The 18,100-nt window shown below is 44.8% G+C and overlaps 1 protein-coding gene across 2 annotated transcripts in view; it reads right to left on the reverse strand.

Annotated features, from left to right (window-relative positions):
- The window catches only part of MARK4 (microtubule affinity regulating kinase 4), an 811,738-nt gene that overhangs the window by 200,895 nt on the left and 592,743 nt on the right, over window positions 1–18,100 (reverse strand). For both annotated transcript variants that reach the window (XM_078660898.1, XM_078660899.1), the window contains exon 14: window positions 14,612–14,715. In XM_078660898.1, coding sequence (XP_078517024.1) covers window positions 14,612–14,715 — 104 coding nt within the window. The remainder of the gene's footprint in view (window positions 1–14,611; window positions 14,716–18,100) is intronic.

The raw sequence follows: 18,100 nt of genomic DNA on the forward strand, positions 1-18,100 counted from the left end.
CTCAGGGGTGGACTAGCCGCCCAATGGCTACTAGCTCCCACCTACATAACTCCCATACATCTAGAATTTAAGGCACCACCCTGGTACTAGAACCTCAGATCTGAACAACTTGCACCAATGAATGACCAAGAGGAGACCTGGGTCAATGACAACAGGAATTTGCCCACAGTACCAAAGCAAAAGAGGGATACTTTGTTCCTGTTGTAACAGTCTTAGAACTGAGTGAACAAACCTCGTCCTTCGCTAAACCTCGGCACTCCCTGAGAGAGAGGCCCCTGTGGATGTCAGAATCACTGTCTCACTCCTCTAGACTAGTGGTACTCGTCCACTGCAAACTGCAGGTAAAAACACTCACTGACTCTGACGAATCTCTGGACACATCCAAGGGGTCCAGTGCATTGTGGGGGTTGTAGTCTTGCCTGCCATTAAGTTTCACGCCGCTATATCACTTCCTAGGATCCAGTGACGTTCCAGTACCTTTTTGATGTGCTTACCACTGCCAAAGGTTGTTGCTTGCCAATCCGGCATATAACGCCCACTCTTGACACTGCATCTACAGGGAACACCGTGCCAACCTTCAACCCGAAGCTGTGTATCTGTTGTGTTTTTGCATTCTGTTTCTCGCAGCACCGTGTAAGCGGTAAAACCAGCATAACTGCAGTTCTTGTTCAGCACCGCGGACAGCCAGGACAACTCTATACCCGGACTTTACGACTACGGAAAATGTATCTACCTGTTGTGGCCAGGTCCAGGGGCTCGTATGCCCTTACCCCTGTAAGGGTTCCACGTAACTCGACCTGTAAGTGACCCATTGTCAGCAGTGGTTTTTCCCATTGACTGCAATGTTATATTTTTCATGTAGTATTTTGCACTGATTTAATATTGCTTCAAAAATCAATAACTCCGCTTATATGTATGCTATAACATTTGTTTTGGTGTCTACATTAAGATACAAATACACGCTATTTTTATACATTGGTGAGGTCTAACCCCCACATCAGATAACACTCCTCTTTCCTACAAAGAGAAAGAAAACCAAACACCAGGTTCCTTGTTAAAAGAATATGCAGCAATTTGTTAGAAAAATAGCCTCACATTTGACCTCTGTCTTTGAATGCATAGTAAATGAGGCAAGATAAACACAAAATAAACATAAAGGCATATTTATTGATCATTCACCTTCAGAACTCCTGCATGATTATTTCGGAGGTGGTGCAGCACTCCCGCACCTCTCGTTTCAGCGCCTACGGTGAGCTGCAGCTACACATTCTACAAACAGGAAAGGCTACTTACCAGTAACGATCTGTTGGTATCTTGTAGTACCGTGGATTTACACATGCCTTCCACCCCTCCACAATGCAAGGCCATGCTTCAGATATGCCACTTCACAGATTCTTTCCCAAAGCACCTGTAGACATTTACTGTCCTGCTTCACTTCACTTTCACTCACCGTTTGGGGGAAAATAACAATCTGACGAGGAGCCTTTGCCCTGGTGCATTCTGGATTTCAGGGAGGGGTCATGAGTCAACTTGAGCCCAAAACGTATCCTTCAAAGAAAAACAATGTGCAACATCCACGCCCAACACTAAATGGTAGTTATGTGCTAAGCATGTGAACTACATCCACACATTCTAAAAACACCAAATTCACTATCCTAACATCACATACACAACTGGTCTTGGAAAATCCCAGAATCAAATTGAAAGGGTGCCTGGACTCAGAAAGGAGTCATTCCATTGGTAAAATAGCATTATACAAATTATGATAGCATAAATACTTACACAGTAGAGATGCCTCAATTTGTGTTTTCACTATGTGGTTAGCCATCCTCATCTTCAGCAGTGCCTGAACTGGGAAATGCTTTAATTCCTTACAGTGACTTTAGTAACAGAGGACTGCTTGTTTCATTGCACCTCATTATGGGCCTTCTGTCTTATAATCACTTGCCAGTGATAAAATCCTATCTTAGGAAAACCCTTGTAAATGGAATAGGCATATCTGAGAACCTTTTACAATTTTTCAGCTTCACAGACCCCAAAAGGACACTTCTGATGCATTCAGCATGAGGTCCACCCACAAATAATAACAGTGCTACACAGAAGAAATCAGCAGACACCGTAGTAATGGATCCATGTGGTCTAAGGGTCTGATTACGACTTTGGCGGTGTGGTGCACCATGCCACCGTCCTGCTCCCACACGGTCGAAGTCGACTGCTGACCACCCACCATAAAAGTTGTAATCCGGGCAGGCGGCCCTGCGGCGGCAGGCCCATGGCGCTACCTTTCAAAGGCGCACAGCAGAGCCTTATAAAAGGCAGCTTGGTGGGCCCGACACAGCGCGTTCCAGAAGGCCATGGACTGTAAGGTCCATGCCGCGCTGACCGACTGTGCATTTAGACAGGGGGCAAACATGGTCCCCCCCTACGTGCATCCCTAGGCCCTGAGGTAGCAGGGGGTTCAGTAGGGCCCCCTAAGTTTCCTCATCGCCAGCATTTTCATGGTGTGAGAACCGCTATGGGGCTGCTGGTGGTGAGAAAACTTGTAATATGCTTGGCAGTGCTGCAGCAGCACCACCAACCATATTGCAGTCTCAAGACCACCATGCCAACGCCAAGTATCATGGATCCTTGGTGAGTGCAGTGGTTCTCTGGAGATCCGACCGCCGTACTCGTAATACAGAGGTCAGGCCTCTGGTGCGGGTGCACCTCCACTGCGAGTTGGCGGTCCTATGGACTGCAAACTCGTAATTAGGCCACGAGTCTTAAGGTACAAACCCAAGGACAACAGCTTTAACACCAGTGTAAAGTGACTCCGGAGTCTACCTAGAAGAAGAAGCAGTACAAACCACGGAAAAACAGTACACACCATAGTAATGGTCTACCTGGAGTGGTGGCGGTGCAAAAAACAGGACTGGGTGATACTATGAGCAAATCTGTGAAAACTGTGGAGCTAACAGAGAGAAGATGATAGGTTTGCAGTTTGATAAAGGAAGAGAGTAGTGTCCTAGACAGAAATTCCGGCACAGGAAGAGTCCCTTAACTCTCCACTCTTTATCTGTCTAAGGCTGAGCAGGCTCAGAGGATATCAATGATTAGTGGTTAAAGGAAGGAGAAGGGATGGCTCAGGAGAAGGCCCAGTCATGTGATCAAGAGGGCAGACAGAAAGGGGCGGCTTTGGGCCTGCTACTGGTTCGGAGGAGGTGTACACCTAGAGACTCAAAACCTGAAATAAATGGCAAATTAACACTCACATGCGGGGACAGGTTTCTTCATAAAACCAAATAGAAATGCAGAAACCTTTAAATGCACTCCACTGTTTTAACACAGCACCCATGATCAAATCCTGTGCTATAGTCAGCTTACGAGTGGCAAATCATTCACAAACTCGCAGGAAACCAGCCCGGCTGAGAAGTGGGTTACCGCCGAATGGGAGATAAGGATACAGGCTTTATTGTAGTTTCTAGGTACCCAGAGCCGAGGATGATCAAAAACCTTCAGGGCATCTCCATCGTGCTCCTTCTCTCACTGTAATATAGTAGACTGGAAGCGACTGCACCTGGCTAGGGTTACAGGACTAAGATAGGGTTGGGACAAGAAAAATGTGTGACCTGTTCATCTTGGTATCTCTGAAAGTATGATATGTTTCGGTCGGTAGTAATGGTGGTATGCACATGATGGACGACATACAAACTTTCAGGGTTCTTTAACTGATCATGCTTGTCAAGGAGTTCTGGAAAACCTCCTTTTTTAGAATCGTTTAAGGAGTAATAAGCCCTGTTGATATTGTCAGTAGGGTTCTCGTAATGGGTATGCAAGTTTTAACTGCTGGGCATCTGAAAGACCGAGTAACTGCTAGCACGGGAAATCTCAGACTAATAAATGCCCAGAAGAACCAGGGACTGAGGGCTAGTCATCTCTAGGTAAAGAATGAATACATCTTTAATGATAAATCTTTAAAAATAGCTCCTGGAGCAGGAGTTGCCCAAGAGGAATAGGTACAGCTTACATTAAGTCTAGAAGCCTAAACCCACCACATGCACAAGTTATAATAAATATGAGATTCAACAGGGTAAGGAAAATGCTACTTACCAGTATGCATATGTTCTTGGCATGTAGAGCTGCAGAGTTGTACACTTATGCATAGCTCGCCATCAGGTGTTGGGCTCGGATGCTTGCACTTTGTTGTTGTCTTGGAAGAGTCTTTTGTAGTGACGAGATAGGCGACTCCTCCCTTGGACGATAGTGCGCATGGGCATCGACTCCATCTTCAGACTGTTTTTTTTCGCCATGCAGGGAAATGATGGAGTTTATAGGAAATAGAATAGATGTCCATGTAAGTATCTAATTAAGATAAAAACTGGAACAGATACAGGTCCCGGGGAGGCGGGTGGGCGTGTACAACTCTGCAGCTCTACATGCCAAGAACAGATGCATAGTGGTAAGTAGCATTTTCCGTTCGAGGCTTATGAGCTGTAGATTGTACACTTATGCATAGACTGTACAGCAGTGTCTCCCCTAGCAGTAGTCACCTGTATGTGTTGCAATAGTTTGAAAAAGTGTCTTAAGAACAGCCTGGCCCACAGAAGCTTGTTGCTTAGCCTGCACATCAACACAATAGTGTTTGGTGAAGGTGTGTGGTGTAGACCATGTTGCTGCATTACATATGTCATCTAAGGGAATGTTCCCTAAGAATGCCATGGATGCCCCTAGTTTGCGTGTTGAATGTGCTCTAGGGGGAATTGTTAATGTGTGTTAAGCCTTTTTGTAGCATATTTAAATGCATTTTACTATCCACCTTGCGATCCCAGCTTTGGAGATGGAGTTACTTTTATGAGGTGGGGAGAAGGATACAAACATTTGTTTTGTCTTTCGAAAGGGCATTGTCCATATAATAAAGCAGGACTCTTTTGACGTCTTGTGTGTGAAGAGCTCTCTCTGCCACAGAGTCTGGCTTTTGAAAAAACACAGGAAACTCAACTGATTGGTTAAGATGAAAAGCAGAGAAGATTTTGCGAAGGAATTTTGGATTTGTTCTGAGAACCACTTTATTAGGATGTATTTGTAAGAATGGTTCTTGTATGGTTAAAGCCTGGATCTCACTTACCCTTCTAAGAGAGGTAAAAGCTACTTTCCATGTGAGGAACTGTAGTTCACATTTATATAGAGGTTCAAATGGGGGACCCATGAGCCTGGTAAGAACAATGTTTAAATTCCACCCCGGAGAGGGTGGTAGTCTGGGAGGAATTATTCTTTTAAGGCCCTCCATAAAGGCTTTAATTGCAGGTACTCTAAATAATGACAAGTGTTGTCTGTTTTGTAAATAAGCAGCAAGTGCAGCTACATGTAACCGTATGGATGATTATGCTAGATTACATCTTTGTAAATGTAACACATAGCAAATGATGTCCTGGATTAAAGCATCCAGTGGATCAATGTTATTGTTATTGCAGTAGATGACAAATCTTTTCCATTTTGCTGCCTAGCAAGCTCTAGTATTAGGGCGTCTGGCTTCTTTAATGCTGTTCATACAGTCCGTTGGAAGGTTAAGGTAACCAAACTCTAGGACTTCAGGAGCCAGAGGGCTAGATTCAGTTGACCTGGATCGGGGTGCCTTATGTCTCCATGATTCTGCATTAGCGATGTTGGGGAGAGGCGTAGTTTTTGGTGTGGAACTACTGAGAGTTCTAGCAGTGTTGTGAACCACGGTTGGAAAAATGGTAGAAGAACTTGGGGATGAAGTTCCCATTAATGTATCTACTGTGTCTGTCTGCTTAGGAGATCCGCAATCTGATTGTGAACTCCTGGAAGATGTTCTGCGAGAAGGTATATGTTTTGTGGAATGGCCCATCTCCTGTGCGAGGTGGGACAGCTGCAAAGAATGTGCGCCTCCTTGTTTCTGAATGTAATACATGGCTGTCATGTTGTCCGTCCGGACTAGGACAGTCTTGTGCTGTAGATGTAGTTGGAATGATTTTAATGCTAGAAATATTGTCAGTAGTTCTAAGTGATTGATGTGGAGCACTTTCTGTTGAGTGGTCCATTTGCCTTGAATTGTGTGGTTTAGGAGATGGGCTCCCCAGCCGGTGAGTGATGCGTCTGCTGTGAGCACTATCTGTGGAACCGGCTCTGGGAACGGCCGCTCTTTGGACAGGTTTTGTATGTTACACCACTGCAGAGAGCGATATGTGTGGTTATACCAACACCAGATCTGTAAGTTGTCCTTGAGCCTGGTTCCACTGACGTGCTAGGCATTCTTGTAAGGGGCACATCTGAAGTCTTGCATGAGGAACGATAACGATGCAAGAGGCCATCATTTCTATGAGCTGCTTAAATACCCTTGCTGGGAGGGAATGCTGTGTTTGAAATCTGCTTATTAGTGTTTGCATACTGGCTATCCTGGCTGGATTGGAAAATGCCAGAGCTCTGGAAGTGTCCAGTGTAGGCCCTAGATACTGATGTATGTAGGAGGGCGGAAGATTTGACTTGGGGTAGTTTATTGTTAATCCCAAGTTGTGAAGCAACTGGGTGGTTTGATGAGTGTGATGAACACACTGGTTGTACGATTTGCTTTTATTAGCCAGTCGTCGAGATAAGGAAAGACATGGATCTGTTGTCTTCGTAAGTGTGCTGCTACTACCACAAAGCGATACAAAAGGGGGATGATGGACGGAGCGTTTGAGCAAATCAAACACTCACCCCCAGTCAACTGATCTGGGTTTAATCCATCACCATTCTTTAGCCCACTCAGCCACCCCATTTCAGACATGGCTATATGCAAATCAGTCTGACCCTGTGCCTCATGGGAACAGTCCAGCCCGAACTGCCAAGCCATGTCTTCCATGGACCGGAAATAAGCATCCTGGGACCGGTTTCGGATTCATAATCCTCATCAGCCAGACTATCTTGAATCCAGTGGCCAAGTGAGCAAGGGACTCACGTCTGAGCATACCCTACCACACTTAGGGCGAACAAAGCGATACAAAAGGGGGATGATGGACGGAGCGTTTGAGCAAACCAAACACTCACCCCCAGTCAACTGATCTGGGTTTAATCCATCACCATTCTTTAGCCCACTCAGCCAACCCATTTCAGACATGGCTATATGCAAATCAGTCTGACCCTGTGCCTCATGGGAACAGTCCAGCCCGAACTGCCAAGCCATGTCTTCCATGGACCGGAAACAAGCATCCTGGGACCGGTTTCGGATTCATAATCCTCATCAGCCAGACTATCTTGAATCCAGTGGCCAAGTGAGCAAGGGACTCACGTCTGAGCATACCCTGCCACACTTAGGGCAAACAAAGCGATACAAAAGGGGGATGATGGACGGAGCGTTTGAGCAAATCAAACACTCACCCCCAGTCAACTGATCTGGCTGGACTGTTCCCATGAGGCACAGGGTCAGACTGATTTGCATATAGCCATGTCTGAACTGGGGTGGCTGAGTGAACTAAAGAATGGTGATGGATTAAACCCAGATCAGTTGACTGGGGGTGAGTGTTTGATTTGTTCAAGCGCTCCGTCCATCATCCCCTTTTGTATCACTTTGTTCGCCCTAAGTGTGGCAGGGTATGCTCAGACGTGAGTCCCTTGTTCACTTGGCCACTGGATTCAAGATAGCCTGGCTGATGAGGATTATGAACCCAAAACCAGTCCCAGGATGCTTGTTTCCGGTCCAGGGAAGACATGGCTTGGCAGTTCGGGCTGGACTGTTCCCATGAGGCACAGGGTCAGACTGATTTGCATATAGCCATGTCTGAATTGGGGTGGCTGAGTGAACTAAAGAATGGTGATGGATTAAACCCAGATCAGTTGACTGGGGGTGAGTGTTTGATTTGTTCAAGCGCTCCGTCCATCATCCCCTTTTGTATCGCTTTGTTCGCCCTAAGTGTGGCAGGGTATGCTCAGACGTGAGTCCCTTGTTCACTTGGCCACTGGATTCAAGATAGCCTGGCTGATGAGGATTATGAATCCGAAACCGGTCCCAGGATGCTTGTTTCCGGTCCAGGGAAGACATGGCTTGGCAGTTCGGGCTGGACTGTTCCCATGAGGCACAGGGTCAGACTGATTTGCATATAGCCATGTCTGAACTGGGGTGGCTGAGTGAACTAAAGAATGGTGATGGATTAAACCCAGATCAGTTGACTGGGGGTGAGTGTTTGATTTGTTCAAGCGCTCCGTCCATCATCCCCTTTTGTATCGCTACTACCACAAGGCACTTTGTGAACACTCTGGGCGTGGTGGTTACCCCGAATGGAAGGACTTTGAACTGATAGTGTTGTCCGTTCAGTATGAACCTTAGATACTTCCTGTGGGCAGGGTGTATGGGAATGTGGAAGTAGGCGTTCTTGAGATCTAGTGGGGCAAGGAAGTCGCCGTGTTGAAGTAGGACTGTTTATCTGGGGACTAAACAGGGGACAATGTATAACTACAATGGTATTTTACGGGATTGAGGGAGAATGGAGCTTGTTAGGAGGTGGTATAATCTTACCAGTATATGAATGATGAATTTGGATGGCAGTCGAGGCTGCGAAGGAATATCCGGATCTGTAATCAGGGAATCATTATTTTAAACTTATTTTAAACATGCACATTATATAAGTGCTCACCCTGTGACAATGTGGAGGAAGGATTATTTTAGGCAGACTCACAGTGTTTAGTTCTGTAAACAGTCCTGATGAGACCCGGTACCTAGAGAGGGTCGAAACGCAGTCGACAACAACAAGAGAGACAGCTTGGATTATTTATCATTAATAACTGTCTTAAAGTCCAATTATGTCACAGAATATTCACGGAGATAGGGTTATGGTCACTACACGTAGGGTCACAACTTCACTTCGAATGTGAAAAATATAAAAATCTTTTTATTGTGTATATACTTTCATACCTATGTTCAAAATAAATCTACCTGCTTCGGCTGAAGCCAGGTACACTGTAATGAAATGCTTCTGCAGGCTTGTTAAGGAGTACTAGAGTTCTTTTGATTAATACTGTGACTTAATGAAAGGTCATTCATGCATTTCAAATCTTGATTAAGATTAAAGCAGAGCAACAACTTTAGTTGCAAAAGTATATATTGGTGAAGTTAAATGAGTACCTTGTGAACACTGTTTTGTACTCATGCACTAGAACTAGTGGACATCGTATGCCAGGCTAACTTCTCACAGGAGGCGCGAGTGTTGTTACCTCGGCCTCTGCCCTTGTTTTTATTTCTTCTGTATCCCCCTCTAAAATATCCTCCGCTGGGGGATGTTTGTGGGGTGTTTTTGTATGAAGAGGAGGCAGTGTCTGCTCCAATGGTTTTGGATGCTCCTCTATAGAAGGAGCTACTAAAGGAACCACGTGTAGTTGGAGACTGTAATGCTCCCATGGATTTTGCAGTCTCAGTGTCCTTTTTCATCTTCTCTAGAGTGCTGTCTACAGCCGGTCCAAAGAGTTTTTCTTGATTGAACGGCTGGTTGAGGATAGTTGTTTGTACCTCCTGTTTAAAGCCTGAGATTTGTAACCAGGCATGTCTTCTGAGTAGCACACTAGTGTTAAAGGACCTAGAGGCTGTGTCAGCTGCATCAAGGGCACATATGATTGCACGTTAGTGATTATTTTGGCTTCTTGAATTAAATAATTTGCCTGGTCTTTGTATTGATCAGGTAAATGTTGTAGTAGGTAATCTAGTTGGCCATAGTGAGCTCTATCATATCTAGCAAGTAATGCTTGCGTGTTGGCTATGCACCAGTGATTAGCTGCTTGTGCAGCAACTCTCTTGCCAGAGGCATCAAATAATTTAGATTCTTTATCCGGAGGTGGTGCATCACCAGAGGTTTGAGAGTTGGCGCGTTTCCTAGCATTACTTACGACTAATGAGTCTAAGGGTAGCTGCCCTTTGATGTAGGTGGGATCAGTAGGGGGGGGCTTATATTTTTGATCAATTCTGGGATTAAGAATTCTAGCTCTGACCGGGTCTTTGAATATGTCGGGAGCATGTGTAATGACCGTTTTTATCATTGGTAGAATTTGAACTGTTTTTTGTGACTATTGGAAGGTGTCTAGAAGGAAGTCTTCGTCTGCTAGGTCTGAATGCATGGGAACACAATGGTAGAGAGCAGCTCTATTTAAAAGTTGACCAAAGCCAATATTGTCATTTGGGGGAGATGGTTTTGTTAGATATGGCTGGGGATCAGGTTGGTCTGTGGGATCTATTGGGTGAATATAGTCTTCCCAATCGTCCTGTGGTATATCAGTGTCCGTATCAGGGTCAGTGAAAGGGTCTTTGTTGCCTCCCCCACCCCCTAAATTATCATCATCATCATCATCATCGTGTGGTGGTGGTGAAGGAGGTGGGAGTTTTGGAGGCTGTGGAAAAGAGACAGGTTCAGGGGGAGGAACAGGAGAAGAGGGTCTTAAGGTGAAGTGGCACAATCTTTTTTCTTCACATGCACTGCAGGAGTGTCTGGTGTGTCCAACTTCCTCTTGTTATGTGGAACAGCATCCACATGTCCTGGTTTTGGGTTTATATGGAGTTTTGTCTGCTTTGGATTGACAGGATCCGGTCGAAAAAGTTCTTCCTCTTCGGTAACCGCTTTCGGCGCCGACTTTTTCGGGTCCAAGGGGGTTTGGATTTGTGCTCCGAGGCCTTAGGAGATGGTTTTGGGTCCTGCGGCTTACCTATGGAGTCGGTGGTTTTTTCGGCGTCGAGGTGGTCGGTGCCGATTTGTTTTGGGGATCTCCCGTTTTTGGTGCTGAAGGCGCTTGCGGGACAATAATGTGCGGTTTGCTGGGTCCCGAGCTACCGGAAGGCTTGTACTTTTTCTTCGGGGGCGGGGCTTCTGAAGCATGTTTTCGGTCGCGACTCGGGCCAGCAGGCGAAGTCTTGACCAGGGCCTTCTTTTTTTCGGGTGGAGTTGGGGTAGGGGCAGTTGTACTCACTCATTGACCAGGAGTGATGTGGTCGTCTGAGTCTGGATTGTCTGCTTCGGATAGGATTTCCAGGTCCTCAGAATCCTCCTCCGGGACATCAGGGCCTTCATCGAAGATGTCCACTGGTGCCGGAGCTGCTCTCTGCGCCATGATGTGTCGTCGGGCCTGGCAATCACGGATGGTCTTCTTGGATCGAAAAGAGGCGCAGGCCTGGCAATCGTTCTCGTCGTGCTCAGGCAAGAGACAGAGGTTAAAGACCTTGTGATGGTCACTGTGTGGTAATTTCGCTCCACACTGGGAGCAGTTTTTTAATGGAGTCCTTTCCATGAGCTGTAGGCCCGAGTGGCGTCGATAGGCCCAGCGGCCCACGTCGACGACTTGAATCAAATAGCTGAGATGTGCGTGGAAGATTATGCGATCAAAAACAATACCGTAGAATTGTAGCTAGTTTGCGCGTGAGAAAAGGTTTGGAACTACGGTGCCGAACCGTAAAAGTTACATCCGAACCCGATGGCTGGAAAAATACAATCTGAGGATGTAGTCGATTCCCATGCGCACTATCGTCCAAGGGAGGAGTCACCTATCTTGTGACTACAAAAGACTGTTCCAAGACAACAACAAAGTGCAAGCATCCGAGCCCAACACCAGATGGCGATCTACGCATAAGTGTACAATCTGCAGCTTATATGCCTCAAACATGTACTTATCTGGAACAGTTGCAGTACCTACCTGGAGCAGGCTTCTAGCTGACCCTAATGAAGTTGTTTTCCTAACATTTGAAATTATTCCAGATTCAATAACTAGCGAGCAGGTGTATTGAAATCATTTCAAAGTACATAAGATGAATGATTACACACAACAGCTTTTTTGTGATGTGTAAATTCAGTGCTAGGTACTGAAATTATATCAATCTGAACATGCCCTTAAAATCATGCACGGTACAGTAACACTTATGAAGAGTCAACTGTTCAAGGATGTTCCAAATGCACACCGATCTTGAGATAGAGGGGGTACCTGAAAATGGTACTAGGTTGTCTTCCACAATGAGAACTTGTTCAGAAACTAGAAAATGCAGAACGTATCAATACCATTGGGAATTACCACAACAGTGCTCTGTAATCAACTGGGTCAAGTCATGTCATTGACTTTTGTACACATCAGACAGTAGAAAGTGCTCATTAAGCAGTGGTTTGTCTGGGATGTGGGCTACAAAGATGCTGTTTCCTTACAGACTGGAATCTGCGTTGTACTGTTTCAAGTACCATGTTTATGTCCATCCTAAAAACGTTTGTGTCCATTGTGTGATACGAAGGTTGAGCTCTATTTTAATTGCAGGGGGGCCATTGTTGGCAATTTTAGATGGTTGGGTCGCATGTCTGATAAATTGAACTCTGAGAATGATGATCTCAGAGTAAGGGAGGTAGGACTGGATGGGTTTCCCATTTTCATCACAGCTCAGAGCAATGTCGGTTGCTCAGCAGTTTGTTTTGCTTTGTGCACGGCACTGCTGGCTTTGTGACATGTCCAAGCTGTTTTGGATATGTCTGATGATCTATCTAATCTACAGTTATGTGCTTGTGATGTAATAATACTCTTTATTGATTGGTTGTAAAAAACTATTTACAATTTAAAACATGACAAAATTGAACGATAAAAATGACTGTGATAAATGTTAAAAACGAAGGATTTAAAATTACTTAAAATTCGGGGGGCCGTTAAGGTCTATTAATGTTCTGATGAAGGACATCACTCTGGATTTCTTGTAGTCTCTGATTTGGTTATTGAATCTATTAACTCGACCGCCGTGCTATGGTGAGGAGGGTTCGGATGCGATTGTGGCTTCAAGTAGTTTTGACGCTTTATAGACAAATTTCGTATGCCCAATGTTTAACTTGGTGTTGTCAGGGTTAAGAGCGGCCATTATTGCTTGGCGGCAAGATCGAACTCCAAACGTTATACCTTGGCCTCGCAGCAGTGACCGTCTGGCCATAAGCAGTGCAGGGCATGCACAGATGATGTGTTCCATTGTGTCAGAGTGGTAGCCACAAAACCTGCATTCAGTGCTACTACCCGGCCGGCGCCATTCCGGGAGGTTCTTCAGAAAGGGCCATTCACCCATCCGTAAGGCTAAAAACTTGTGCTTCCAATAAAGTGCGTATGTGCTTGAAAGGTAGAGCGGCTGAACACCCACTTGCTTGTGATGTAACAAGCTGGAAAGTGTGATCATAAATTGAGAGTAAAAACTGATGTGGAGAAATAAATGTTCATGATGGTGCCTGATAATCGAGCTCTGCTAGGCTTCAAGCGGAGTCTAGCTCCTTTAAATTGGATTCCTTTATCTGAGCGCATCAATTAACAATTGGAGCATTATGGAACTCAGAAGGGATTTTACATTAAACAATTGACCTTTGTTTTCACCTCCATTAAGGCCACGCTATCTTCCCAGATGCATGCATTCTGAGATACCAAGACATCATCAAGTACATACTCCAGGAAATGGAGGTACATACGCTCTCTCTCCTCCTTTGAGTCCAACCATTCTCTTGCCAGGCAACCCCAAAACGCCTATGTAGCACAACAACCCTCTTGCTCCCCTCACCCAGAAAACTATGAAACCTTATTAGCCTCCTCTATCTGCCCCACTATTTGCGGGTGAAGTGGAAGCCCTGGTATCGATATCACTGTCACTTGCCTTTGTCAGAATAGGCAAGGGGTGTGGGTTTCAAAACTGCCAAGTACTTACTGAGCCAAAGAACAACACTCCACTCACCCCACTCCTTTTAAGTGTCTACGGTGCCCCAGCACCTATTGCCCTTGCCACTGTCAAGCCTCAACCAGAGTAGCCATGGCGGGTAGGTACTATCATGCTCTATCAAATATGCCCTAATGAACTCAAGCACCTACCATGTTTCTTAGTCCCAATATGCAGAGTAGAGAATACGATGCCCCACATAATTTAGTTGGGTTAAATTAGATGTTGCATGGTGCAATGAAAGGAATGAGAAGCAGAATAGGGCACTACTGGGCTAAAGTGGGAAATAGGCAGGTAATCCTATCCACCTCCAAACCAGTCCATTCCATCACCCTGCCTGCATCACCATGGGACTGTGAAGCTCCTCCTGCAATTGTCACATTAATCACGGAGATTACGCATTTTCTTGAACCCTGCAAAACCTCCAACTCTCAATGGCACCTGTATTTCATCCTCCAAGCTTACTTCCTAACACCCATGTCACCATTCTGAATTGTTCGTGAGGTCAAAACACCCTCTTTCTACAACTCTTTCCCCATGAACATCTGGTGTCCATGGAGTACAAGCACTTGCTCATTAGGACCACACTACACTACGTGTAACTGATTTATTTTCATTACTCTTTTTGATTGCATAGAGCATAAAGACCTAAATCACAATTTTTATATTCAATACTCAAACCCAAAGTTCCCTTGGCGCCCAACCATCCACTGATTGTTCTTGCTACCAGTGAGCCACTTCAGTGAAAGCATCTACTCCTATCCTAATCTCACACACTAATGCCAACTGAAACCAAATATCCACCTCATTCTTCAATGATCAATAAGCTCGAGTGAGAGGCCCAGGCCAAGTCAAATCCCTCATCTCCAGCCTTTGTCAAACCTACCCAGGTGCCTTTTAAAGGAAAAGGATCTGGCTTATTTGTGCAGCCATTAGCTATGGTACCTGTTCTCCTTGCCATTCTGCAACAGTGAGTTCCGATCAAGGCCCGGCCGGTCTGTGCACACATATGTATTCCGTCGGGTCATCACACTTGGCGGGATGTTGTTCTATGGGAAACAGAAACAATGCGAGACGTAGAAGTTGAAGTCAAGCTCATGAGACGCAAGCAAGTGACATCATTATAGGATTAGGGCCAAGCTCAAGCCCCTAATAGCATCATGAGATCAGACACTGTCTACTGTTACGTTACCAGCATTTTCATAACCAGCATTGTCACACCACAGTACACCCTATTATTGCCAAAATTGTGAGATGTTAACTTCCCCATTCAGGATGATCCCCAGGCGCCATACTATCTCTCTTGGAATTTGCAAGAGGGCAATGTTCACAGCACAGAAATACGCAAAACATATATGGGAGTCTCCTGTGCACAAAAGAGAACCCATGGTCTGACTACTAAACACATCAGTGAGTGATATTTGAGATCAGTGCTTGTGCAACGCCAGGGCTTGCAGGCAGTCATCAAGGGCACTCGTGTTTTTTGGGAACCAGGATTTATGTTTTTATCATTAGACTTTGACTCATAGGAAAAGAGAAAGTCGCTAAAGTCAGAAGGAAGTGAAATATCGGAAGTCAGTGACCAATGGAGAAAGCAGAGTTGAAAAACAACCTACTAATTTGAGAAAAAGAGTCAGGAAGAGTAAGGTAGCAGTCTAAATAAGAATGCTGTAAAATCAAGACTGGGCAGCATTGGTACTTTTCTACTCCAGCATTCAGTGGTTCCGATTATTAAGAAAAATCTTTTAGTCCTGGACTTTTTTTTTTTTTAGAAAAATTAAGCTGCCTGCTTAAGATCAGCGGAAAAAACGAATCTAGTCTGCATGGTAGCATCATCACCTGAGGCACTGTCTTACATCCAATTTGCAAGTCTGGAAGACAGTGGTGGACTCACCTATTGCACAAAGAAACACTATACAGAAACATAAGAAAATGATTATGTGCAACACTAGGCCTCGAAATGCAAGATTTTTTTATTCAATTCAATCGAAAAATACAAGTATTTGCAAACAAAATGAAAAAATTACTCCATTTCAATTGCCACATTCCTAGAATCTCTTAAAAACACTAACTCCAGATCTCAAAATACCACGCCATTTCACCCATCAACCGTAGTACTTTTTCTCTTGCATGCTTGTTCAGTAAATCAGGGGGCATTACTGCAGTATATGATTATGGAATGACACTCACTCTTAATTTAGCATTTTATGGAGATAAAGAGGAACATTAAAAATGTGCTCAAAACCTGCACACATGATTCACCATCTTTGGATACGAATTGGGTTAGCAAGCATATGAGCTCTTGGGTTCAATGGAGGACTTCAGAAAACACTAGCTTCAAACCACAGGACACTGCTGACACTGGAAGGAAAGACTAGCAACGGAAAACTTTGAAGTCATGGGTGCTATGCACTTTTGATATCGCTTGGTGGATCAGGTCATACAAAATGACTCGTGTATTTTCTAAATGCATTCTTTCATGTTTATTAAGGACAGTTTCAGGAAGAACGTTCTTTAAAGTAATGATGACTTGCACTGCCACCATCAATATTGTCAACTAGACCCACACTCTCTGTACAATTTGTGCCTTGCCCTGAACCACAAAATGAAGTAGTGCCAGCCTTGGGCTTCTGTTCAGTTGAAAACAATTTTACGTAACCAATGAGGATTAGAACCAAGACACCCACGTTGTGCACCAACAAAGGGCTGGTGCTTACTTTATTGAAACTTTGCCTGACAGGCCCAAACTTACAAAGTAACACAACGATAAGTTAACAAATATATATAGGGGGAAACCTGTTTCCTTGTGTTAAATCAATGTCCTTGGCTTCTAATAACCTAAAGGCTACTTACAGGAACCCCTGATCCCAGGCACTTGGTCTCAAAAGCGTCAGAGAGATCAAGTTTCATAAAGATCCACATGGTGTGTAATAGACTGCATTCTGGAAAGTCCATACTTACATCAGAAACTCCTCACCCCCGATCACGGGACGCAACATGAAAAAGAGTTTCAAAAAACCCAAATCAAGACCCGAATGTCTCACTGCTTCAGACATGTAACGGCTCAAAGACAGCTTGAACATAGTCCAGGCCTGGATGTCCAGCGCCTACCTGAAGCTCAACCCAACCAATAAGAAATTCCTATTATTTGCAAAGAACAATAGACAAGATACAATACATACCTGGCTCAATGACATGAACCTTGATGGTTCCGAACGCCAACTTGCACAGAATATGAAAAGTCAAGTGGGTTTGCACTAGTCACCAAACGTACCCAGAAAAAGAAGACATAGTCTAAAAATACAAAAATGGTACCAGCTCTCTCTTCTACAAAAAGTCGAACCATTTCTTCCATAAAGCAAATTCTGAACTTCTGTTTAAGCCCTCGTACTATTGTATATGGATGGTGCTACTCCGTGGCCACCCAGATACCACACTGGCATCCCTTAGGGGTATAGTACATGATGCAGCACGTCTCATCCAGAGCCTGAAAAAATATGATCACATCACCCCTTCCTGATGGAACCCCATTGGCTCCCCTTGTTGGGACGCACTATCTTCAAAACCAGCTGCAAAATTTACAAAACGATCACGACCGGCACACCCGCTCATCTTGCAGACAAGTTCACAATTTTGGCCGATCTCGGCACACCCACTTCCAGGACACCATCAGATTGCAGGCAAACAACTGTAAAATAGAAAAAACAAGACAACAAGCTTTTTCTACCTATGCACCGAGTGTCTAGAACAGCATTCCCATCAGGAGAACCCCAACGCTGCTCCAATTTATGAATGTGTTAAAGAGTAACCCTTTGTAATGAGCATTACATCACAATGCATTTCCATCCTCAACCCATCAACTCTTAATCCCCTCTTGTGTAAAGTTCCACTGTTATATGAATGCCAGGAACTGTGGGTACATCCTATATTTAGGTCAAGTGCGTATATGGTGCGCACGTGTAACTCAGGTAGATCCACTTTCTCAAACTTCAGAACTGGATTATGCTGGTATTCTTTTAAAATGTCCTTCCCAGGCTGCTCTCCAGGCACAGCCCTAGTATGGAGTTACGCTTCTTATAGCAAAAGGGCTGTCTCCAAACTGGAGCGCCTATAACATGGTCACAATTAAGAGTGACGTTTCTGCAGCTGGCTGTAATCAGCCTATCTGAAATAGTGATCAGGAAAGGACAAAAAAACAAGTCTGACCTAGAAACGTGCTCCTCTAGCACAGCAGTAGGGCCACATGCCAACCAAGAAAATCAGCAGGCGGAACAAGAAGGGTATGGAAGGATCTGTTAAAATTGGCACTGCAACGACCAACATGTCATTATGAGAAAAGTAATGTAATTGGACAGAGCCTCAGAAGCTCTAGCCATGTTAGCAAACGCCTTCACATTTAGTTCCTTTGACCACAACCCTCACCTTAGGGGCCAC

Source organism: Lissotriton helveticus, chromosome 9 (genome assembly GCF_964261635.1).
Source record: "Lissotriton helveticus chromosome 9, aLisHel1.1, whole genome shotgun sequence".
Taxonomy (NCBI): Eukaryota; Metazoa; Chordata; class Amphibia; order Caudata; family Salamandridae; genus Lissotriton; species Lissotriton helveticus.